The sequence below is a fragment of the Camelina sativa genome, chromosome 5, assembly GCF_000633955.1.
Source record: "Camelina sativa cultivar DH55 chromosome 5, Cs, whole genome shotgun sequence".
Lineage (NCBI taxonomy): Eukaryota > Viridiplantae > Streptophyta > Magnoliopsida > Brassicales > Brassicaceae > Camelina > Camelina sativa.
In genome coordinates, this window is record NC_025689.1 from 34487266 (window position 1) to 34503607 (window position 16342).

General features: G+C 35.9%; 2 protein-coding genes and 1 long non-coding RNA gene across 38 annotated transcripts in view; all 3 read left to right on the forward strand.

Moving 5' to 3' along the window:
• LOC104788588 (transcription factor MYB12-like) overlaps positions 1 to 2081 on the forward strand; it is a 2777-nt gene extending 696 nt beyond the window's left edge. Inside the window, exons 2-3 of the mRNA XM_010514347.2 lie at positions 752 to 881; positions 1049 to 2081. Of these exons, the coding sequence (XP_010512649.1) occupies positions 752 to 881; positions 1049 to 1808 (890 nt within the window). The 3' untranslated portion in view covers positions 1809 to 2081. The remainder of the gene's footprint in view (positions 1 to 751; positions 882 to 1048) is intronic.
• Positions 2620 to 4642, forward strand: LOC104788589. 6 transcript variants are annotated; one of them, XM_010514348.2, is made up of 7 exons: positions 2620 to 2717; positions 2849 to 2888; positions 3008 to 3123; positions 3219 to 3385; positions 3563 to 3667; positions 3786 to 4168; positions 4260 to 4642. In XM_010514348.2, exons 1-7 carry the CDS (start codon positions 2636 to 2638, stop codon positions 4477 to 4479), a joined length of 1113 nt encoding a protein of 370 aa, XP_010512650.1. In that variant the 5' UTR covers positions 2620 to 2635; the 3' UTR covers positions 4480 to 4642. The 6 variants fall into 6 exon arrangements, with proteins under 6 accessions (XP_010512650.1, XP_010512652.1, XP_010512651.1 ...); XM_010514350.2 differs by having other exon boundaries at positions 3228 to 3385; positions 4260 to 4574; XM_010514349.2 differs by having other exon boundaries at positions 3014 to 3123; positions 4260 to 4574.
• LOC104788592 lies at positions 5097 to 15419 on the forward strand. 31 transcript variants are annotated; one of them, XR_002038428.1, is made up of 42 exons: positions 5097 to 5287; positions 5389 to 5449; positions 5540 to 5644; positions 5740 to 5829; positions 5912 to 5960; positions 6095 to 6175; positions 6266 to 6582; positions 6756 to 7302; positions 7521 to 7642; positions 7722 to 7821; positions 8054 to 8088; positions 8193 to 8234; positions 8354 to 8462; positions 8542 to 8965; positions 9048 to 9117; positions 9211 to 9251; positions 9334 to 9367; positions 9461 to 9515; positions 9587 to 9644; positions 9774 to 10137; positions 10235 to 10295; positions 10454 to 10530; positions 10615 to 10664; positions 10753 to 10802; positions 10980 to 11049; positions 11131 to 11235; positions 11322 to 11422; positions 11517 to 11586; positions 11679 to 11710; positions 11883 to 11914; positions 12037 to 12089; positions 12385 to 12487; positions 12568 to 12635; positions 12866 to 13069; positions 13159 to 13192; positions 13326 to 13386; positions 13497 to 13682; positions 13772 to 13811; positions 13921 to 13991; positions 14120 to 14293; positions 14383 to 14555; positions 14758 to 15419. It is a non-coding gene; the product is annotated as an uncharacterized LOC104788592 (long non-coding RNA). The 31 variants fall into 31 exon arrangements; XR_002038431.1 differs by having other exon boundaries at positions 10032 to 10137; XR_002038433.1 differs by having other exon boundaries at positions 9461 to 9502; positions 9587 to 10137; positions 13464 to 13509; positions 13637 to 13682.

Here is a 16342-nt window from a genome sequence, read left to right on the forward strand (position 1 = left end):
TTTTTTTTTTTTTTTTTAAACTTAGTATATAGGAGAATCTTCCCTTACCCCTTCTATATTTGCATAGAGAAGTTAATCAAGAATCTCTGCATAAATTTTAATAGAAAAAAAATCTCTATGTTCATTTCTACAATAAAAAGTTGTCGTAATCGTAGATATATACTTAATGAATGGTTGTCAAGGCATATTAATTTGATTTTAACAAATTAGAAAAGGTAAATTTTTTTTGTTTCTTTCGATGATATAAAATAAAACTAAAAATGGTATATTTGACATTTATAAAAATTTGAGGTTTTTACTCATAGTCAATTTCAAATTTTCAATGAACTAAAATATCAATAGTTTACGTATCGGGTACTGTTGACTGTAAGAGGTGGTGGGAATAGGAAATTTCTGTATTATAAAACAAGTATTTGGATGTATTAAATACTACTTGATGTAGAATGATATGTTCTGTTCTGTTTTGCTAGTTGTTGATAAAACTGACGATTGAACTATCAATCAAAAAATTATTTTTCTTACTACGATCGTAATATTCTAAGAATATTATGCTATGCAATTGTGTGGTCATACAGTATATACCAAACTTGCCTTCTTGTTCTCAGTCATTTATTGTTTATTGACATATATGCACAAAAAAACAAAACATGGAGAAGACAAAGAAAATGAAGAATCGTTGACTATAATTTCTTATGCCTTAAAATCTGACGTGGTTATTTCTTTTTGGAATTTGAGTAAAATTTTAAAACAGGGCTAAAGAGATGTGGAAAGAGCTGTAGATTGAGATGGATAAACTATTTGAGATCAGACCTCAAGAGAGGAAACATAACTCCCCAAGAAGATGACCTCATTGTTAAGTTGCATTCCACTTTTGGAAGCAGGTAACTTGATTTATGTCTATGTATTTATGTGTATTAAATGTGATCGTACTTTGAAATAAATGATTAAGGTTCTACACTTGAATAAAAACATGTATATTAAACTTTTTTTTTGGTAAAAACATGTATACTACTAAACTGTATATGATAATGTTAACGCTAAAATGCAGGTGGTCAATAATTGCAAGCAATCTACCGGGAAGGACAGACAACGAAATCAAAAACTATTGGAATTCACATCTCAGCCGTAAACTCCACGGTAACTTCAGGAAACCAACTGTCACTGATGTCGTCGAGAATGCTCCTCTGCCTCCGAAGCGTAAACCCGGAAGAACCAGCAGATCAGCCATGAAGCCCAAATTCATCCCAACCTCTAAAAACCCTAAGTCCTTAATAAAGGCAAACAAAAACGAAATCGTTTTGCCAACTACAATAATAGAGATCAATGGAGACAAAGAAGACGCATTAATGGATTTGTCAAGTAGTAGCGTCGTCAGTGGAGCCAAGGAACCTGGTTTAGGACCATGTGGCTACGGAGACGATGGTCATTGTAACCCAAGCATTAATGGCGATTTGTGTATCAATGACGACATATTCGATGCTTGTTTTCTACTGAACGAGCCTGATGCTGTCCACGTGTCCTCATTTGAGTCTAACAACGTAGAAAACTCTGAGCCATACGGGAGCAGCTCCGCCTCCGCTGGACACGAAAATATCGAGTCGATGGCTGATGACTTCATTGACTGGGACCTTGTATGGAGAGAAGGTGAAACCCTTTGGGACGAGAAAGAGGATCTTGATTCGGTTTTGTCGTGGCTGTTCCAGGGGGATGAAAAAGAATCTGAGAGCAGACAAAAGGACTCCAACGACTTTGGAGAACCGTTGGATTTTGAACAAGAAAACAAGATGGCTGCTTGGCTTTTGTCTTGAAAAGTTGGACACCATTTGCATTTTTCATCCGTCGGATTTCAAAAGTCCCCATGTGGCAGGATCTGGTCCGTTAATCTTCTTCATTAACTAGAGTAGACGTATTTACGTACCAAAAAGGAAAACAAAAGAGGGTCGCTATCTTACGTTTAGCAGTACGATTCGATTTGGTCCCATAGTCACTACAATAATGCCTCACGTGATGCCATGCACTATTTGTCTCTACTATTTATTTCCCTTTTTTTACCGGTAGCCTTATGATACTTTTTTGTTTAATACTTATTTATATAGCCTATAGAAAAATATCTTTATAAAGTTCATGGGATGGACCATTCCTACGAATTTAGTCATGTGCCGACATCGTACTACTAAATAGTACTAACTAAAATAAAAAATCATATAAAGCTACGAACTACCAACAAATTGGTGTGACATTTTTCCAAGAAAGTTAATTGGGTGTTAGTATATTACTTTAGTTAGATTTAAAAAAACTAGCCCATGACTGGTTTTTCCTTTTTTTTTGTTGCTATCATTTGTGTAATCTGATTAATGTTAATATTCTGATTGGTAATTTGTATAACTATTTTCTTAAATGTGCGAAACGAAACTTCTTGTACACTATATCATTGTTAAACGTCATTTTATCTCAAGAAACATCAAAATATTGTACCATACACAGTCGAAAACTAATTAACCAATTGTACAAGAAAACTGAAATGGGCATGCCTTTTATTATAGGCCCAATTAATAAGGGCCCAGTTATAAACCCGGCGTCGTTTTAAAAGTTTTTATAGCTTCCCTCCGCTCTAGCTTCCGGTGGAGCGGCGACGATGTTTGCGGCGAGAGTACGAGCTTCTCTTAAACCTTTGTTCCATGGAAGATATTATAATAGCTCCTCTTTAACCAGAAACTGTACGTTACTCGTTACTCCTCTTCCTCAATTTAATAATTATTGCATTTCCTAGAGATTTTTTCTTTTCTTCAGATAATTGAATCCCCTGGGAATGTAAACTTGTCGAAATGTCTGATTCGGTGTTTCTCAGGTGAAATTGCAAAGGTTTCGAAACGTATTCTACAAGAGAGGTGAGGTTTGAATCCGTATTTCTCACTTTTGTTACTGTTTTTGGGTTGTTTGACATTGTTTCGTTCGTTAGGGTTTTTTAGATATTTTCTTTTAGCTTAGAAAGATTCTTGTTTGGTAGATTCAGAGATGGAAAGCAGATTCTGAGTAGAACTGGAAATGGACTAGGAATCAAACTGTTCAACCGCTCATGTCATAGCTCTCCTCAGTGTTCTGATACCTCAGAATCTGATGTAGGTACGCTTCTTTGTTATATACCAGAGAACTTGGATGATTGGGAATAGATAAATCTGTGCTCTTGACAATGGTGACTCTTATAATCTGTGTGAAAGTACTTTCAGGAGTGAGAACACTTGCACCTGCGTTATTTAGTCATCTTGAGGATGATCCATTCTCAGAGTTGGGTCCTGTAGCAAAAGACTTGGATCGGAATGTGATTGTGAAGATGTTAACTGAGAAGCCAGAGCCTTCACAGGTTGTGAAACCAGAGCTTGTTCAGGTAAGCTTTATATAATCTTCTTCATTGAGATCTCCTTCTGTCTTCTATATTACTGAAGTGAAGTTTCATTCACTCTATACTTAGAATAATCAGTTTGGTTCTTTTCGCTGCAATGGTTTATTGTCCAAAACTATATCAAAAAGTTCTTTATTGAGCTGATTTATTTTTTTATACCAGAAAACTAAAAGCAAGAAGAAGAAGAAGAAGAAGAAGAAACATGAACAAGCTTCTGATTCAGTTTCCAAACCAATGTTGTTGACTGAGAAGCCAGAAGTTTCTTGGGTATATATATATATATATACGTTTATCATATTTATGTTAAAACTTTTCTATGGATAAGATTTTTGATATAAGAAGATTGAATGCTCGTAATTGTGTGCTTAATCCATTGTCTTACCAGAAAACCAATGGCAAGAGGAAGACGGAAGCACATACTTCTTCAGCAGCAAGAGATGTGACGGATTCAAATGTTTCATTTTCCAAGTCATCGTCTCCTGTTCAAGATCTCAATTCCAAGTCTCGAAACATAATCAGTCCTATTTCAGAGCCGAGAAATGAAACTAGCTCCAAGGGTTCTGCTACCTCCAATACACCCTCAAATCATCCCTCTTCAGTTGTGGTTATAAGGATCGGTAATTTAAACTCGAAAACAGCTGACTCAATGATACACTCGATGTGCTTGTCGCTTGGCCCTCTCGAGGGTCTTGCTAGGGTTAATGAGGACACTGTTGACGTCTTGTATCGTGTGAAAAAACGGAACGAGGCAGATTCTATACTGGAAGAGTAAGTGAAACTGAAGAAAATAAAAAAGTCTGTTTTTTTTTCTGTTCTTTGAAACAAATTTCCCTAAAGCTGTTTCTAATTTTGTTTCCAGGCTAATAGATACAACGGTAGATAACTCTCAATGGACGGCTGAGATTGTATCAGAAGCCGAAGAAGCTTCTAAAGATGAAATGGGACAGAGAATCACCAGCTGTTGCAAAAAATTGGAGAAGCATCTTCTTATGCAGCGCATCCTTGGAAAAGACTTGGAAGTTCTACTCCATTCTGTAATGCATTTGGAGAATCATCCAATGGCTCGTGATAGGGGCTAAAGGTTTTAGTTTAGGATGTTTTCAAGAAGCCTAATGACGATCTTGGGTATCTGTTGGGGTCTTTTGATAATCAATTGAATTGGGGTTTGATAATATTTAAAAGGGAGTGTAACGAAACTATCACGAATTACAGGGGGCATTAATGAAGCCGAGTGTTGCGGTAGTGAAATGGACTAATGCAGCCATAGTGAAAAAGTATATATCATGCAACATAACAAATTTTTTTTTTAAAAAAAAACACAAGGAAATAGCAAATAATCTAAAAGATTAATAGGAAAAAAGGAAATAGCAAAGAATATGAAAGACTAGCAGTAAATGGAAAAAAAAAAAAATTGAAATATGTATATGAGTTTAACGGCTCGAATAGTGAGAGAAAAAAAAAAAGAAGAAATAGCCAAATAATATAAAAGAGTAGAAAAAAGAAATAGCCAATAATATAAAAGTCTAGGAAAAAAGGAAAATTGGAAAGTTAAAATAGGGAACACCTAGGGTTATTAACATCTAACGGTCCAAAAAATAGACCGACATATACATTGTCTATAAATAATGCTAATGCGCTCCACTACACTTCTATAAGTTTTAACATCTCATCATCAGATCTACGACCTATCTTTTTTTTTTGTTCTCTTTCCTTCGTTAGTAGTAGTATAGGGTTTCTGATCGATGTTGTGTTTGTGTGATATTTTTCTAATAAAACCCGACGGGCCTCTGATGTTTGTTTCCAACTCGATCTCGACACCTCTCGTTCCGACTAGTGAAATCTTCTTCTTCTAGGGTTTGCCGTTTGGGGTTTCCGTTAATCGCATCAGTAGTAGCTTTTTAATTATTCTTATTTCCCTCTCTTATATCTATCTTCTTCTTCTTCACGAACGAGACTCTGATTTGTTTTTTCTTTCGTTCGTCTTGCAGGTTTATTCAATCTATGTTAGATCCGATCCGATCCGATCCGATCATCACCGATCGTTCTAGGGTTTGGTCTCTTCTTTTACTCTCTGTTTTTCTTCTTATTACATATTATTATTACTTACTTGTCGTTGTTTTTTTTGTTTTGTTGCTTTAGGTTTGTGGAGGAGGGTCCTACGATTGACCGGTGATGGCATCTACGATGAGGGTGATGTCTCAAGGGGACAAAGGACACGCTTCGCTTCTTCTAACGTCTTCAAGGGTTTTGTTCTTCCTCTTAACTCTTCTTTTACTCTCTGTTTTTTTTCTTTCTTATGAATTTGTTCATGTGATTTAGTTGTTGCTCTGTTATTTCAGGTTATGGTTGATGCTTTTATCGATGAGGGTGATGTCTCAAGGAGACAAGGATACGTTTCGCTTCTTCTCTGTGCTAACACGTCTTCAAGGGTTTTGTTCTTCCTCTTTTATTTACTCTCTGTTTTTTTATTAATTGGTTCCTTACGCTGCTTTTTTCTTCTTCGTCTTGCAGGTGTTTAGGAAGCTAACTATGATCGGATCATTGCATACTCTTCTCCTGGGTACGTCTTCAAGCTTTCTGACGGGTTTTATTAACATGTCATCATTAATTTTTGGTTTTCATAGTTGTTTCACTTCACTCTATCGTTTTGGTATCAATAATACTCAGGTGTGGCTTCTCATGGCTATGTTTCAGATCGTACATGATGAGCAGCTGGTGAAATTGTGATGGCTGGAGAAGAAGAGCCGAGATGTTTCTTGGCGGTTTTGCTAACAGGTGATGCGTTTTGGTCTTTGTTGTTTGTTTCACTCTATCATTACCTACTTGTCATTTTGTTAAGTTGTTGTCTTCTTTTAATTTTTGCAGAGCAGAGAAAGGCAAAAGAGTTGTGTTGTCTTCCTAAGGCTTTCAGACTGATGTGAAAATGTTGCAGAAGGTTTTCAGATGCAGACACACATGGTGAAGTATCCTTTGTTCTTTTGATCAAATATCTTTCTTCCTTTGCAAATATCAGATATATGTTTTTAAAAAAGATATCAAAGACTTCTTCTTCTCTCCAATGGGAGGTGTGTAATGGGCTTGCTCTGTTATATCAGATTGTGGAGGAGGATGCTGCTATATATATATATGATCGGTGATTGTTTTGGATGGATCATTTTGTCTGCTATGCACTACAGATTCAGGTAAGCGTGAAAAAAAATATATCTCTCTCGCTTAAGTATGAGCTCCTATGTTGCACAAGGTGGTATGCTTTGTCCTTTTTAACTAGTTTCTGTAATCAATGTCAGGTTCTCTTTGTTTTTTATAAACTAGATTTTGACTTCCTTTGATTTGGACTTGTTATTGGATGTTTCAGGTTCGGTTGCAGTTGATGATATTCTTTAGTGACAATGGCATCTAGGCTATTGGATTAGATATACGAGGGAGTTGTTGAATACATACGGCGGTGCTCAAAAGGTCTAGTTCTGGTGAAAACTGTTCTCGCAATATTGCTCACAGTGGGATTGTTTTGTAATGAAGATGTTCACGAAACAGAGGAAAGCCCAATAACAACAGTTTCAGCCCGATAACAACAGTTTCAGCCCAATAAACAATGGCTACCTACGAAAGCCCTAGTATTTTTTTAATGGTGTTTCTTTTTTTTCTTTGTAGCTACGAAGAAGAAGAAGAAGAAGAGGAGAGATAGAGTGGAGTGGAGATGATTCGTAATCGTACGGAGTTAGAAGAGCCCTTAGAGAGGCGAGGGGATCATCATGGCGTCTCTCCGGCGAGGGGATCATCATCTCATCGGAGATTTGGGTGTGGTGGATTCGCTTTTTCCCGGCAACGGTGTTGTGTAGTTGAGTGTATCACTGTAGAACCTGGATTCATTCTCAGCGAGGCTTCAATCATCAATTTTACAGGTATTCATTATATACATTTATCAATTTTACCAAATCGTGAATGTTTCACTTAGTAGCATTTTGTTTGTTAAGTCTGCCTAATTCAATTGTCTGGGGGTGAATCAACGGGTCAGAACGTTTATTGCATTACTTAAAGAAGAAGTAGTAGTAGAATCAATGTCTTCAGAGAACCTCTGTGTGAACATGTGATGATATTGCATTGCTCCAAGTTGTTTCAGGTTGGTGTGCAGGGACTGATGTTAAAACCTGCAGATCTAGGTAAAGCAGGGCCTAAACAAAAAAGAAGCTAAAAAAGAGTTCTGTAGATGCTGTTATCATGGATACTGCAGGAAGGCTTCAGGTAACCTTTCGTCTTCCAAAGTCATTGTTGTCTCATAAATTATTGCAGCTTTGTTCATGAATTTGACTCTTTGTGACAGATAGATAAAGGGCATGATGGACAGACTAAAAGACAGTAAGGAAGTTTAAGTGTTACAAGTTGTTGATGCCAATGACTACCTGGACAAGAAGCTTATGCAGGTACGCTGTTTCTATTCTATATTTTTCTAGAAGAAGATATTCGAAACATCCTGTAAAATGAATTAGTTTCAGAACCGGACCTGTATTAGTCATAATACTAATTAAGATGAGCTTATTATGTACTTCCTACAGCTCTGGTGACAAACCTTCAATGTAGAGATAGGAAGCCATTCTAACATTTCATAAACTCGTTTTTGGTTGTCTTATTCTTGGTTTTAAATATGTTGGACAGAGAAAACGCAGAACTGCAGGGAGGCTTCGCTTCAGGTAATCTTTCATCTTTGAGAGTCATTGTATCGTAAATATATTGCACCTTTAGTCATGAAACTGAATCTTATCTTCTGTTTCTAATCCACGTCTACCATGTGAAGATATATGGTGAACTGACACCTTCAAGCGAAGCAGATCTAGAGGTAGGTAGTTATTTCGGTTTATTATTTCTATATCTCTTATATCAATGTTGCACAACTACTTCATCTTCGGTAATTGTTTGTCTCTGACTAATGCTTTGTGAATTTTTTTGCTCTAATAGGGAGACAAGCTTGAGATTATGATACTTAAGGTTGACGGCATCAAGACTGAACTCATGGAATTGAGGAAAAGCTCTTTTCGTGCATTAATTAGCCAACCATGTCCTTCTGGTTTGTTATTTTCACTTCAAAAATAGGCTTCCTGAGTTGTAGAACTCCTATTAACTCGTAAATTGCTGATTCTATGTAGCGAAAGAGATTAGTGCAAAGGACATTGGTGAAAAAGATGCTGATGAGGCTACCAAATCTGTGAAGGCTGCAAAGAAAACAAGGACAAAGAAAGCCAAGGAACCGGCCAAAGAAGAAACTGGAGGTTCTTCTAGCGCGCCCAAAGTTGAGCCTGGTGTTGTTGTCAGTGATCCTCAGGAGAACGTGGACAAAGTTGAAAAGAAGTCAAGCAAGAAATCAAAGAAGAAACCATCTTCCAACGTTGTGGAGGAGGCTTGAGTGTCGTCATCTCTAATTAAACAAAAAAAATTGCCCTGCTATAATTGTAGCGATAATTGTAGCACAGTAGCAGAGCAATTTTTTTTGTTTAATTAGAGATGACAACACTCAAGCCTCCTCCACAACGACAATATCTATGATATAGTTAATCATCTGGAGAGTATTGGGTGAGATATATTTCTCCACCTTTTTAATTTCTTTAAATCTGTCTTGTTATGTTTGGTTACTAACGAGTTTGTCTAATGTTAGGTTTTAACAAGAAAAGCCAAGAATCAGTCGACGTGGAAAGGTTTTGCACGCAGCTTTGAAGGTGCTTCAAGTGAGTTTTTCTTCGTTTCTCTTTAAAGTTGTTGTTTAAATTAAGGCTTGAAAGTTAACTATATGGTTTTAATGTAATTCTACACACGTGCAGGTTGATTGAAGAATTTAGAAGACTTAAGCAGACTGCTTAAGGTAAGTTAACTTTGTTCTTCTCTCTTTCTTCTTTTCACTTGGATTTTCAGACTTACTAACCAGTACTAACTAGCTTACACAGACATCTTCAGTGATCCTAATGGAAGAATTCTGAGGTTTGTGTTACTTGCTCTTAGAAGTTGGTTTTTATAATATTTGGTCTCACTTGACTTCTTCTGATTCTTGGATGGCTTTTTTTTTTTTTGCAGTTACGTAGGCTCCCATCATCTGCTTCATGGCAACATTTCAAGGTCTGATATACAAGTAATGTTTTGCTCCAACATTTTGGTTTCTGCTCCCTTGTCTTGTTTTTCATATGAAATCCACTTTTTCAGGGTCATATGCGGAGAGCTGGTGATGTGTACTTTGCTGAGGTCACTCGAGACTGTGACGGTTACGTTAATTTTCACTTTCTCATGCATACTTTCTTAGCTATACCAAAATCATCCTTTTTTAGCTTTGAGCAGTGTTTTGTTTGGCACATTATACTTGTTTCTTGACTATTTTTAATCATATGATCAGGAACTTATGGTATCGTCCACTACACCAATTATGATGACATGAAGCATGTGTTTAGTTAACTCTATTCTTCTCTCTTGCTTCTTTTTACTTGGATTTTGAGAATTACTAAGTTACTTATACAGAGACAGCTTCAGTGATCTTAGTGGAAGTTACAAGTTATCCTGGAATTATGGACTCCTCTCTTATCATTAGCACTTATTCAGGCTTTGGGCTGTGGCTGTTTAATTCAGACTTGGAAATTAACAATGGTTCTTCCAGTTCTGTATATGTGCAGATCGGAGATGGTTTGAAGAAATGAAGAAGATTCTATAGGAAGCTGGTGATGTTCGTGAATCTCCCATCATCTCCTCCATAACATTTGAAGGTCTGATTGACAACTAATGTTTTTGCTGCAACATTTTGGTTTCTATTCCCTTGTCTTGTTTTTTTTCTTTCTGATATGAAATCCATTTTTTTTGCAGGATCATTTGTGGAGAGCTGGTGATGTCTTCTTTAATCTGCTGAGGTCACTCGAGACAGGCTGTGAGTCTTCCTCCTTGTCCACTTCAAATTCTCCCCATCCATAAGTTTTGAGCCTAATTCAGTCCCGTTAAAGTTTATTCTTCGTTAAACTGACTAATATCTTCTTCTTTTTTTTTAATGGATTTTGTTGTTGCTTCTCCCTTCTCTAAATGATTCAGTCTTACACAACGATGGTCAAATCCTATTCTGTAGATTGGATTGGGGTTTGTTTCCAGAGAGACGACGACAATATTGGGTGAGATACGTTTCTCCACCTTTTTAATTCTCTTTTAATCTCTCTTGTTATGTATGGTATGTAACGAGTTTGGTCTAATTTTAGGTTTTAGTATACGTGGAAAGGTCTTACCTGCAGCTTTGAAGGAGCTACAAGTGAGTTTTTTTCGTTTCTCTTTTAAGTTATTGATTCAGCCTTGATAATTTAACTGTATGGTTTTAATCTAATTCTGTATATGTGCAGATCAGAGAGATGGATTGAAGAATGAAGTAGAAGACTCAAGTCTGCTTTAGGTAAGTTAATTCTGTTCTTCTCTCTTTCTTCTTTTCAATTGGATTTTCAGATTTACTAACTAATACTAACCAGCATACATTACACACACATGTACGATAATTTAAACTTTCTCATGCATACATTCTTACTCTTCCTTTTTTTAGCTTTGAGCATGTTTTTGTAAATTATATGATCAGGAACCCATGGTGTCGTTAACAACACCAGTTATGATGACATGAAGTATGCTTTGTTTGCTCTTGTGTGCAGGTAAATAATGACTATGCTTTCCCCTTTTTCACAATTCATTAAGCACGAGTATTAAAATCTATGCTATATTTTTGTCACCAGAGGCTCATCCATTGGACTCACATACATCATTTGTGTGATTTCGTTCTCTTGTGCACACTGTCCGTTTTAACAATGAGAAATGCCCTAGACCAATGTGCTATACAAGTGAGTCCTTCCTTGCTACAGTGTTTTTCTATCTTCTTCTACTGTATATGCTTCCTGTCGTGGTCAACAACTTTCTGCTTTTTTAGGGTCTACGGAAGTGAAAAGGAAGACACCCCAAATTGTGATGTCCCCGAATTTGAGATTCTATAGGAAGCTCGTGATGTGTGCTTCATGGCAAGATTTGAAGGTCTGATTGTCAACTAATGATTTGCTGCAACATTTTGGTTTCTACTCTCTTGTCTTGTTTTTGTCTTTCTGATATGAACTCCATTTTTTTGCAGGATCATATGCGGGGAGATGGTGATGTGTGCTTTGCTGAGGCCACTCGAGACACTAACATCTAGACTGGTTGTGAGTCTTCCTCCTTGTCCACTTCAAATTCTCCCCATCCATAAGTTGTGAGTCTAATTCAATCACCGTCTCTTCTCTTCAAATTGTTGAAGCTTGTTGCCATCTAGGCTCTACCATTACATAGGTAATTCCCATTATATACTTTTCTTTTACGTTGTGTTTTGATTTACTACCCACATGATTACTGATTGCTCTCTGTTCATCTTATGCTTTTGCTCTCTGTTCATCTTATGTTTATTCATTTTTTTTTAATCAACAGTGTAACAAGAATCTCAGGTTTATGTTTCGTTTTGCAGGTTTTCTTAAAAAGCTTGAAGCTAAGTTTAAGGTATTAAAAAAACATTTTCCATTATAGTCTCAGATTTTGTTTTCACTAAGGCTGGTTGTTATAATTCAGACTTTAAAAAAATATATTAAGGAAGTTTCTTCTAGTTCTCTATTTTTGTGCAGATCGAAGATATGCTTATGGGTTTGAAGAATGAAGAAGATTCAGTACCAAAAAGGTAACAACATCAAAATGTTTCTTCTAGTTATATAGGTGTCTTTGACTCAATACCTCTACCATCCCCTTCCGCTCAACTTCCCAATCTTTAAGTCACCAAGTTGCTTTAAATTGCAGTGTCTGTCGATTCTCATGTATGGTTTCAGTGTTTTAATATCATGTTTTTTCACGGTTTCCCTTATCTCAGATCTTGCATCTTCCCCTTGGTTATGATTGATCATATGCTATGGTTTATTTTCAGTTTAACTTCACGTTCTAGTTTTTTGCTTGATTGATATGATCTCAGCATTTTGCAGGATCTTACTGTTTTTGTTTGCAACGGGACCTGTGATAGCATATCACACGAAGACGCATACACAAGTTGCGTCTCTTCTGAGTTTGCGCCGTTAAATAATATTGGTATTTTACTCTTATGTCCTGAAGCGAATGTTATTGTTCACCGAATTGGAACTTAGGCTCTTGGTTGTTTCTATTTGCAGGTGTAGCTACGTAACATGAGGAATGGTTCCATGTTCAAGGTTTTCTCATTAGCTAGATCTTGATGGAGGTTAGTTAGACTCTAATTTCATAGTCTAATAATATTGAACTTCAGTGTATTTTTACCAATTACAAATATCATTCATACATAGTGATTAGATCATAGCATAGCATGTTCACATTCCCTCTTTGGTTCTGTTTATGCAAGATTTTTTTACCTTTCATAGAGATTTCAGTAATGCAGTGGGGTTGTTAAGTTCATCTGACTCATTTCATCTTCTTTTTCCCACGTATTTTCAGGAATCCATTCTTGTGCACAAGGCTCTATAGCATAATGCAATGGTCAATGAGCTTATTTTGCTCTGTTAAGCAATGGTAAGTCATAATTGGGCCATTTATTTCCTCTTGATACCTTCAGTCACGATATCTCAGAGACTTGTGTAGTTGTTAGATTATAAAAGTTGAGTACTACTGGTCAGTTCATGGAGCACGATACTATTGCAGGTCAGTTCCTATGAATACTATTTACTTTACCAGTTTATTTTGAAATTTATTGTCATATTTCTTTGTTCTAAAACACGATACTATTGCAGGTCGTACATGGCTATAATGGCCAAACTGATATCGGTATCCTCCTTATTGCAATCATTAATGATTAAACTTTGTGGTTTTCATGATTAGAACTTGGTTCCCCCTCAATTAGCAAATATTTCAAATTTGTCCCCCTTTATTTTTTACTTTGTTATGTTTCGATGTGCAGGTATATCTACATAACATGCGGAGTGGTTCAAGGTTTTCACATTTGCCAAATCTTGATTGAGGTTAGTTTGACTCTTATTTCATTTTTCTACCATTAATAAACATCATTTTATTGATAAGATCATAACTTGTTAATCAGTTCATGTTCTCTCTTTGGCTCTGTTTTTGCAAGATTGTTTACAAAGGTACCTGATAGCACATCGCATAGAGACGCTGTAGTTTTGTTCTTTAAAAATAGGGTTCTTCCGCGTTCTGACTGTTTGAAAACGCGAGAATGCGTTAAACTTGGGCTAACTTGGGCTACGATAACAGTGTGTTGAACTTTCCGGTTTTGTTGAACTTGGGCTACGATAACAATGTAAGTGCCACTTTTCTTTTTCGCTCTACCACTTTATTTTCATAATTTGTTGTCATCTTTTTTTGTTCTAAAGCATGATACTTTTACAGGTCTTGCATGGCTGTAACTGTAATGACCAAACTGATATCGGTATGCTCATAAATCACTAATGATTACAACTTTGTCCCCTTCAGTTATCAAATATATTATTTCAAACTAATCCTGTTTCCTTTTTACTTTGTTATATTTCTATTCACAGGTGTATTAGACGTAATTGTAACATGCTGCTGAATGGTTAAGTGATTTCTCGTCGGCCAGGAACATGATTAGGTACCAGTTTTCATGATTACATCTTGGTCTCCTCCAATTAGAAAATATTTCAGATGTGCTTACGAGTGATCTTTCAGATGTGCTTACGAGTGATCTCACCAGTTTTTTGCATTGTCTTTGTTGTATAGGTGCATTTTCATTGGAAGTGGAAAGCTGTTGGGAAATTTTGTTCCTAGGCCTAGCTGCTCAAGAAAGTGTTTTGGTAAATGTTGATACTGATCAGATTGACTTCAAAAAATATTGGGGAAGCTTCAAGATTTGTTGGTAAGCAGGTCAATGTACTGCTGCGTGTTGATCCTCAGGTATAGTCAAATATCTAATGTTTTTAGCTTTGTAACATGATTATTAAGCACAGCTTGGTTATGAGTGGGCTTTTTCTCTTTGGTTACAGCTTTTAGGTGCATCCATATGTAGCTGGTTAGCTATCTACTGGGAACAAGAACTCAAAGTTTGGCATCAACAACGAGAAACTATAATGGTTTCTGGATGAGGGAGGTGAAGGTACATCCCAAAGTATTGAAGCTTGATGGAGCTCCTTGCCATCTAAGCTCTGACATTACAAAGGTAACTCCAATTATAGTTGCTTTAAGTAGTGTTTAGATTTACCCATATGAATACGGATTGCTCTCTGTTGGTCATGTTTGCTTAGGTAAATCACGACTCTTGAGCTCTACCTATTTTGCTTATATTTTGTTTATTCCAGGTTGATTTTTTCCAAGATGATGCAGTCTCACGAGTTTACTTTTGTTTTGTTTTGTTTGTTCAGAGAAGTCTCCAATGTTCTCGCTCGCCGCGGAAAACATGTCTTCCGGCGGAACCAGGTCTCACGTGGATGATCCTTACTATGCCGAGATATACCGTATACGCCAGTAAGTTGTTTGGATATATATATATATATATATATATATATAGTTGCTGAGGCGTATGGATATGCTAGAGATCATAAGATGTTAGTGGACATTCTTCTGTGGGCAGTGGACAGTCATGAACGTACTCTCAAAGAACTTGAAAGCAGAGTTTACGGGTCAGTGTTGTTCTAGGTTTGCATGTGAAAGGTTACAATGTTGTCTTAGCAGAGCCTGCATAAAAATGGATGCCTTTTACTGAAAGCTCAGCATGGCTTTGGGATAGGCTTTGTGAAACCCTATCAGATGGGTTAAAAACTTTGCAACTTGCAGTAAAAAATGATTTGGAATTAGTGATTTTTAAAAAATGTTTGTATAATAAACCCCACATAATCCACAAACTACATGCATGCGGTGAGTATTGAGTATGGTCATTGAAGATAAAGAGGATTTCTTCTTTTGCTCTGCACTTGAAGCAACGCCAATGATTATTCTTTGTGTAAATCATCTTTAATCTTATTTGTATGTTGTTAAACTGTAACGAATACTCGACGAGAATGGTATAAATTTCCTTTCAGTGTCTTTTAAAATTTGTTTATCTCAACATTAAAGTAGAAACATCAAATAAAACTTGAGCATTTTTCACATGTTGAAAAAAGAAACCAATTTTATAAAAATTATTTCGCAGAATATCAACGTAAAGTCGCAAACGACAAGAGTATGTCCGGTTTGAACAAAATTATAGCCTAACTTTTTTAACAAAAGTGTATGTTTTCGTTATAAAATTTTACAAATTTACATAGTTATTGTATTGTTGGATTTTCAGCAGTAAATCTCAGTTGTTAAAATGATAAATTCGCTGGTTTATATAGTAGTTTTATTTCATTATTGTAGCTAGCACTTCTACTATATTTGAAACTTTCTCAAAAAGTCCAATTTTGACTTGTAAATTATATAAATACGTGATTTTTTACTAAAGAAAATAGAAATTACATCTTACATTTGTGTCATTTGTTATCGGAAATAGAAAGTTCCCACACAGAAACAGTGTGAGACAGATCAGATCAGCACAGCTAAGCAATGAAGTGTACAGTAGTTACGTAGACGATTGATTGAAGTGACACCCTCCACCACTTGTTGTTACTTATATATTAATTTAAATATCTCTTCTTTTTTTGTTTAATTCCTGAAACTCGTACGACTTTAGTTGTGAATCATTATGTGGGATGTATCCGTGGTTATAAAGTTATACTATAGGTAAAACATTGTTTTAGTTAAACATCACAGATTGGAAAATAAAATTATTCTAAAGTAAAATAAACAAAATAAGAAAATGTCTTTCAAAACTATCTGGAAAAAGTGTCTAATAATAAATTAAAAAATTACGGCCATATGTTTTGTTAGACTGGCCGTCCTATGAATGATTTTAATAGTGTTTTTTCATCATAAAATATTTAAAAAAAAATTGCATAAGTTATTATTATATATTGTGATATGATCTCTGAT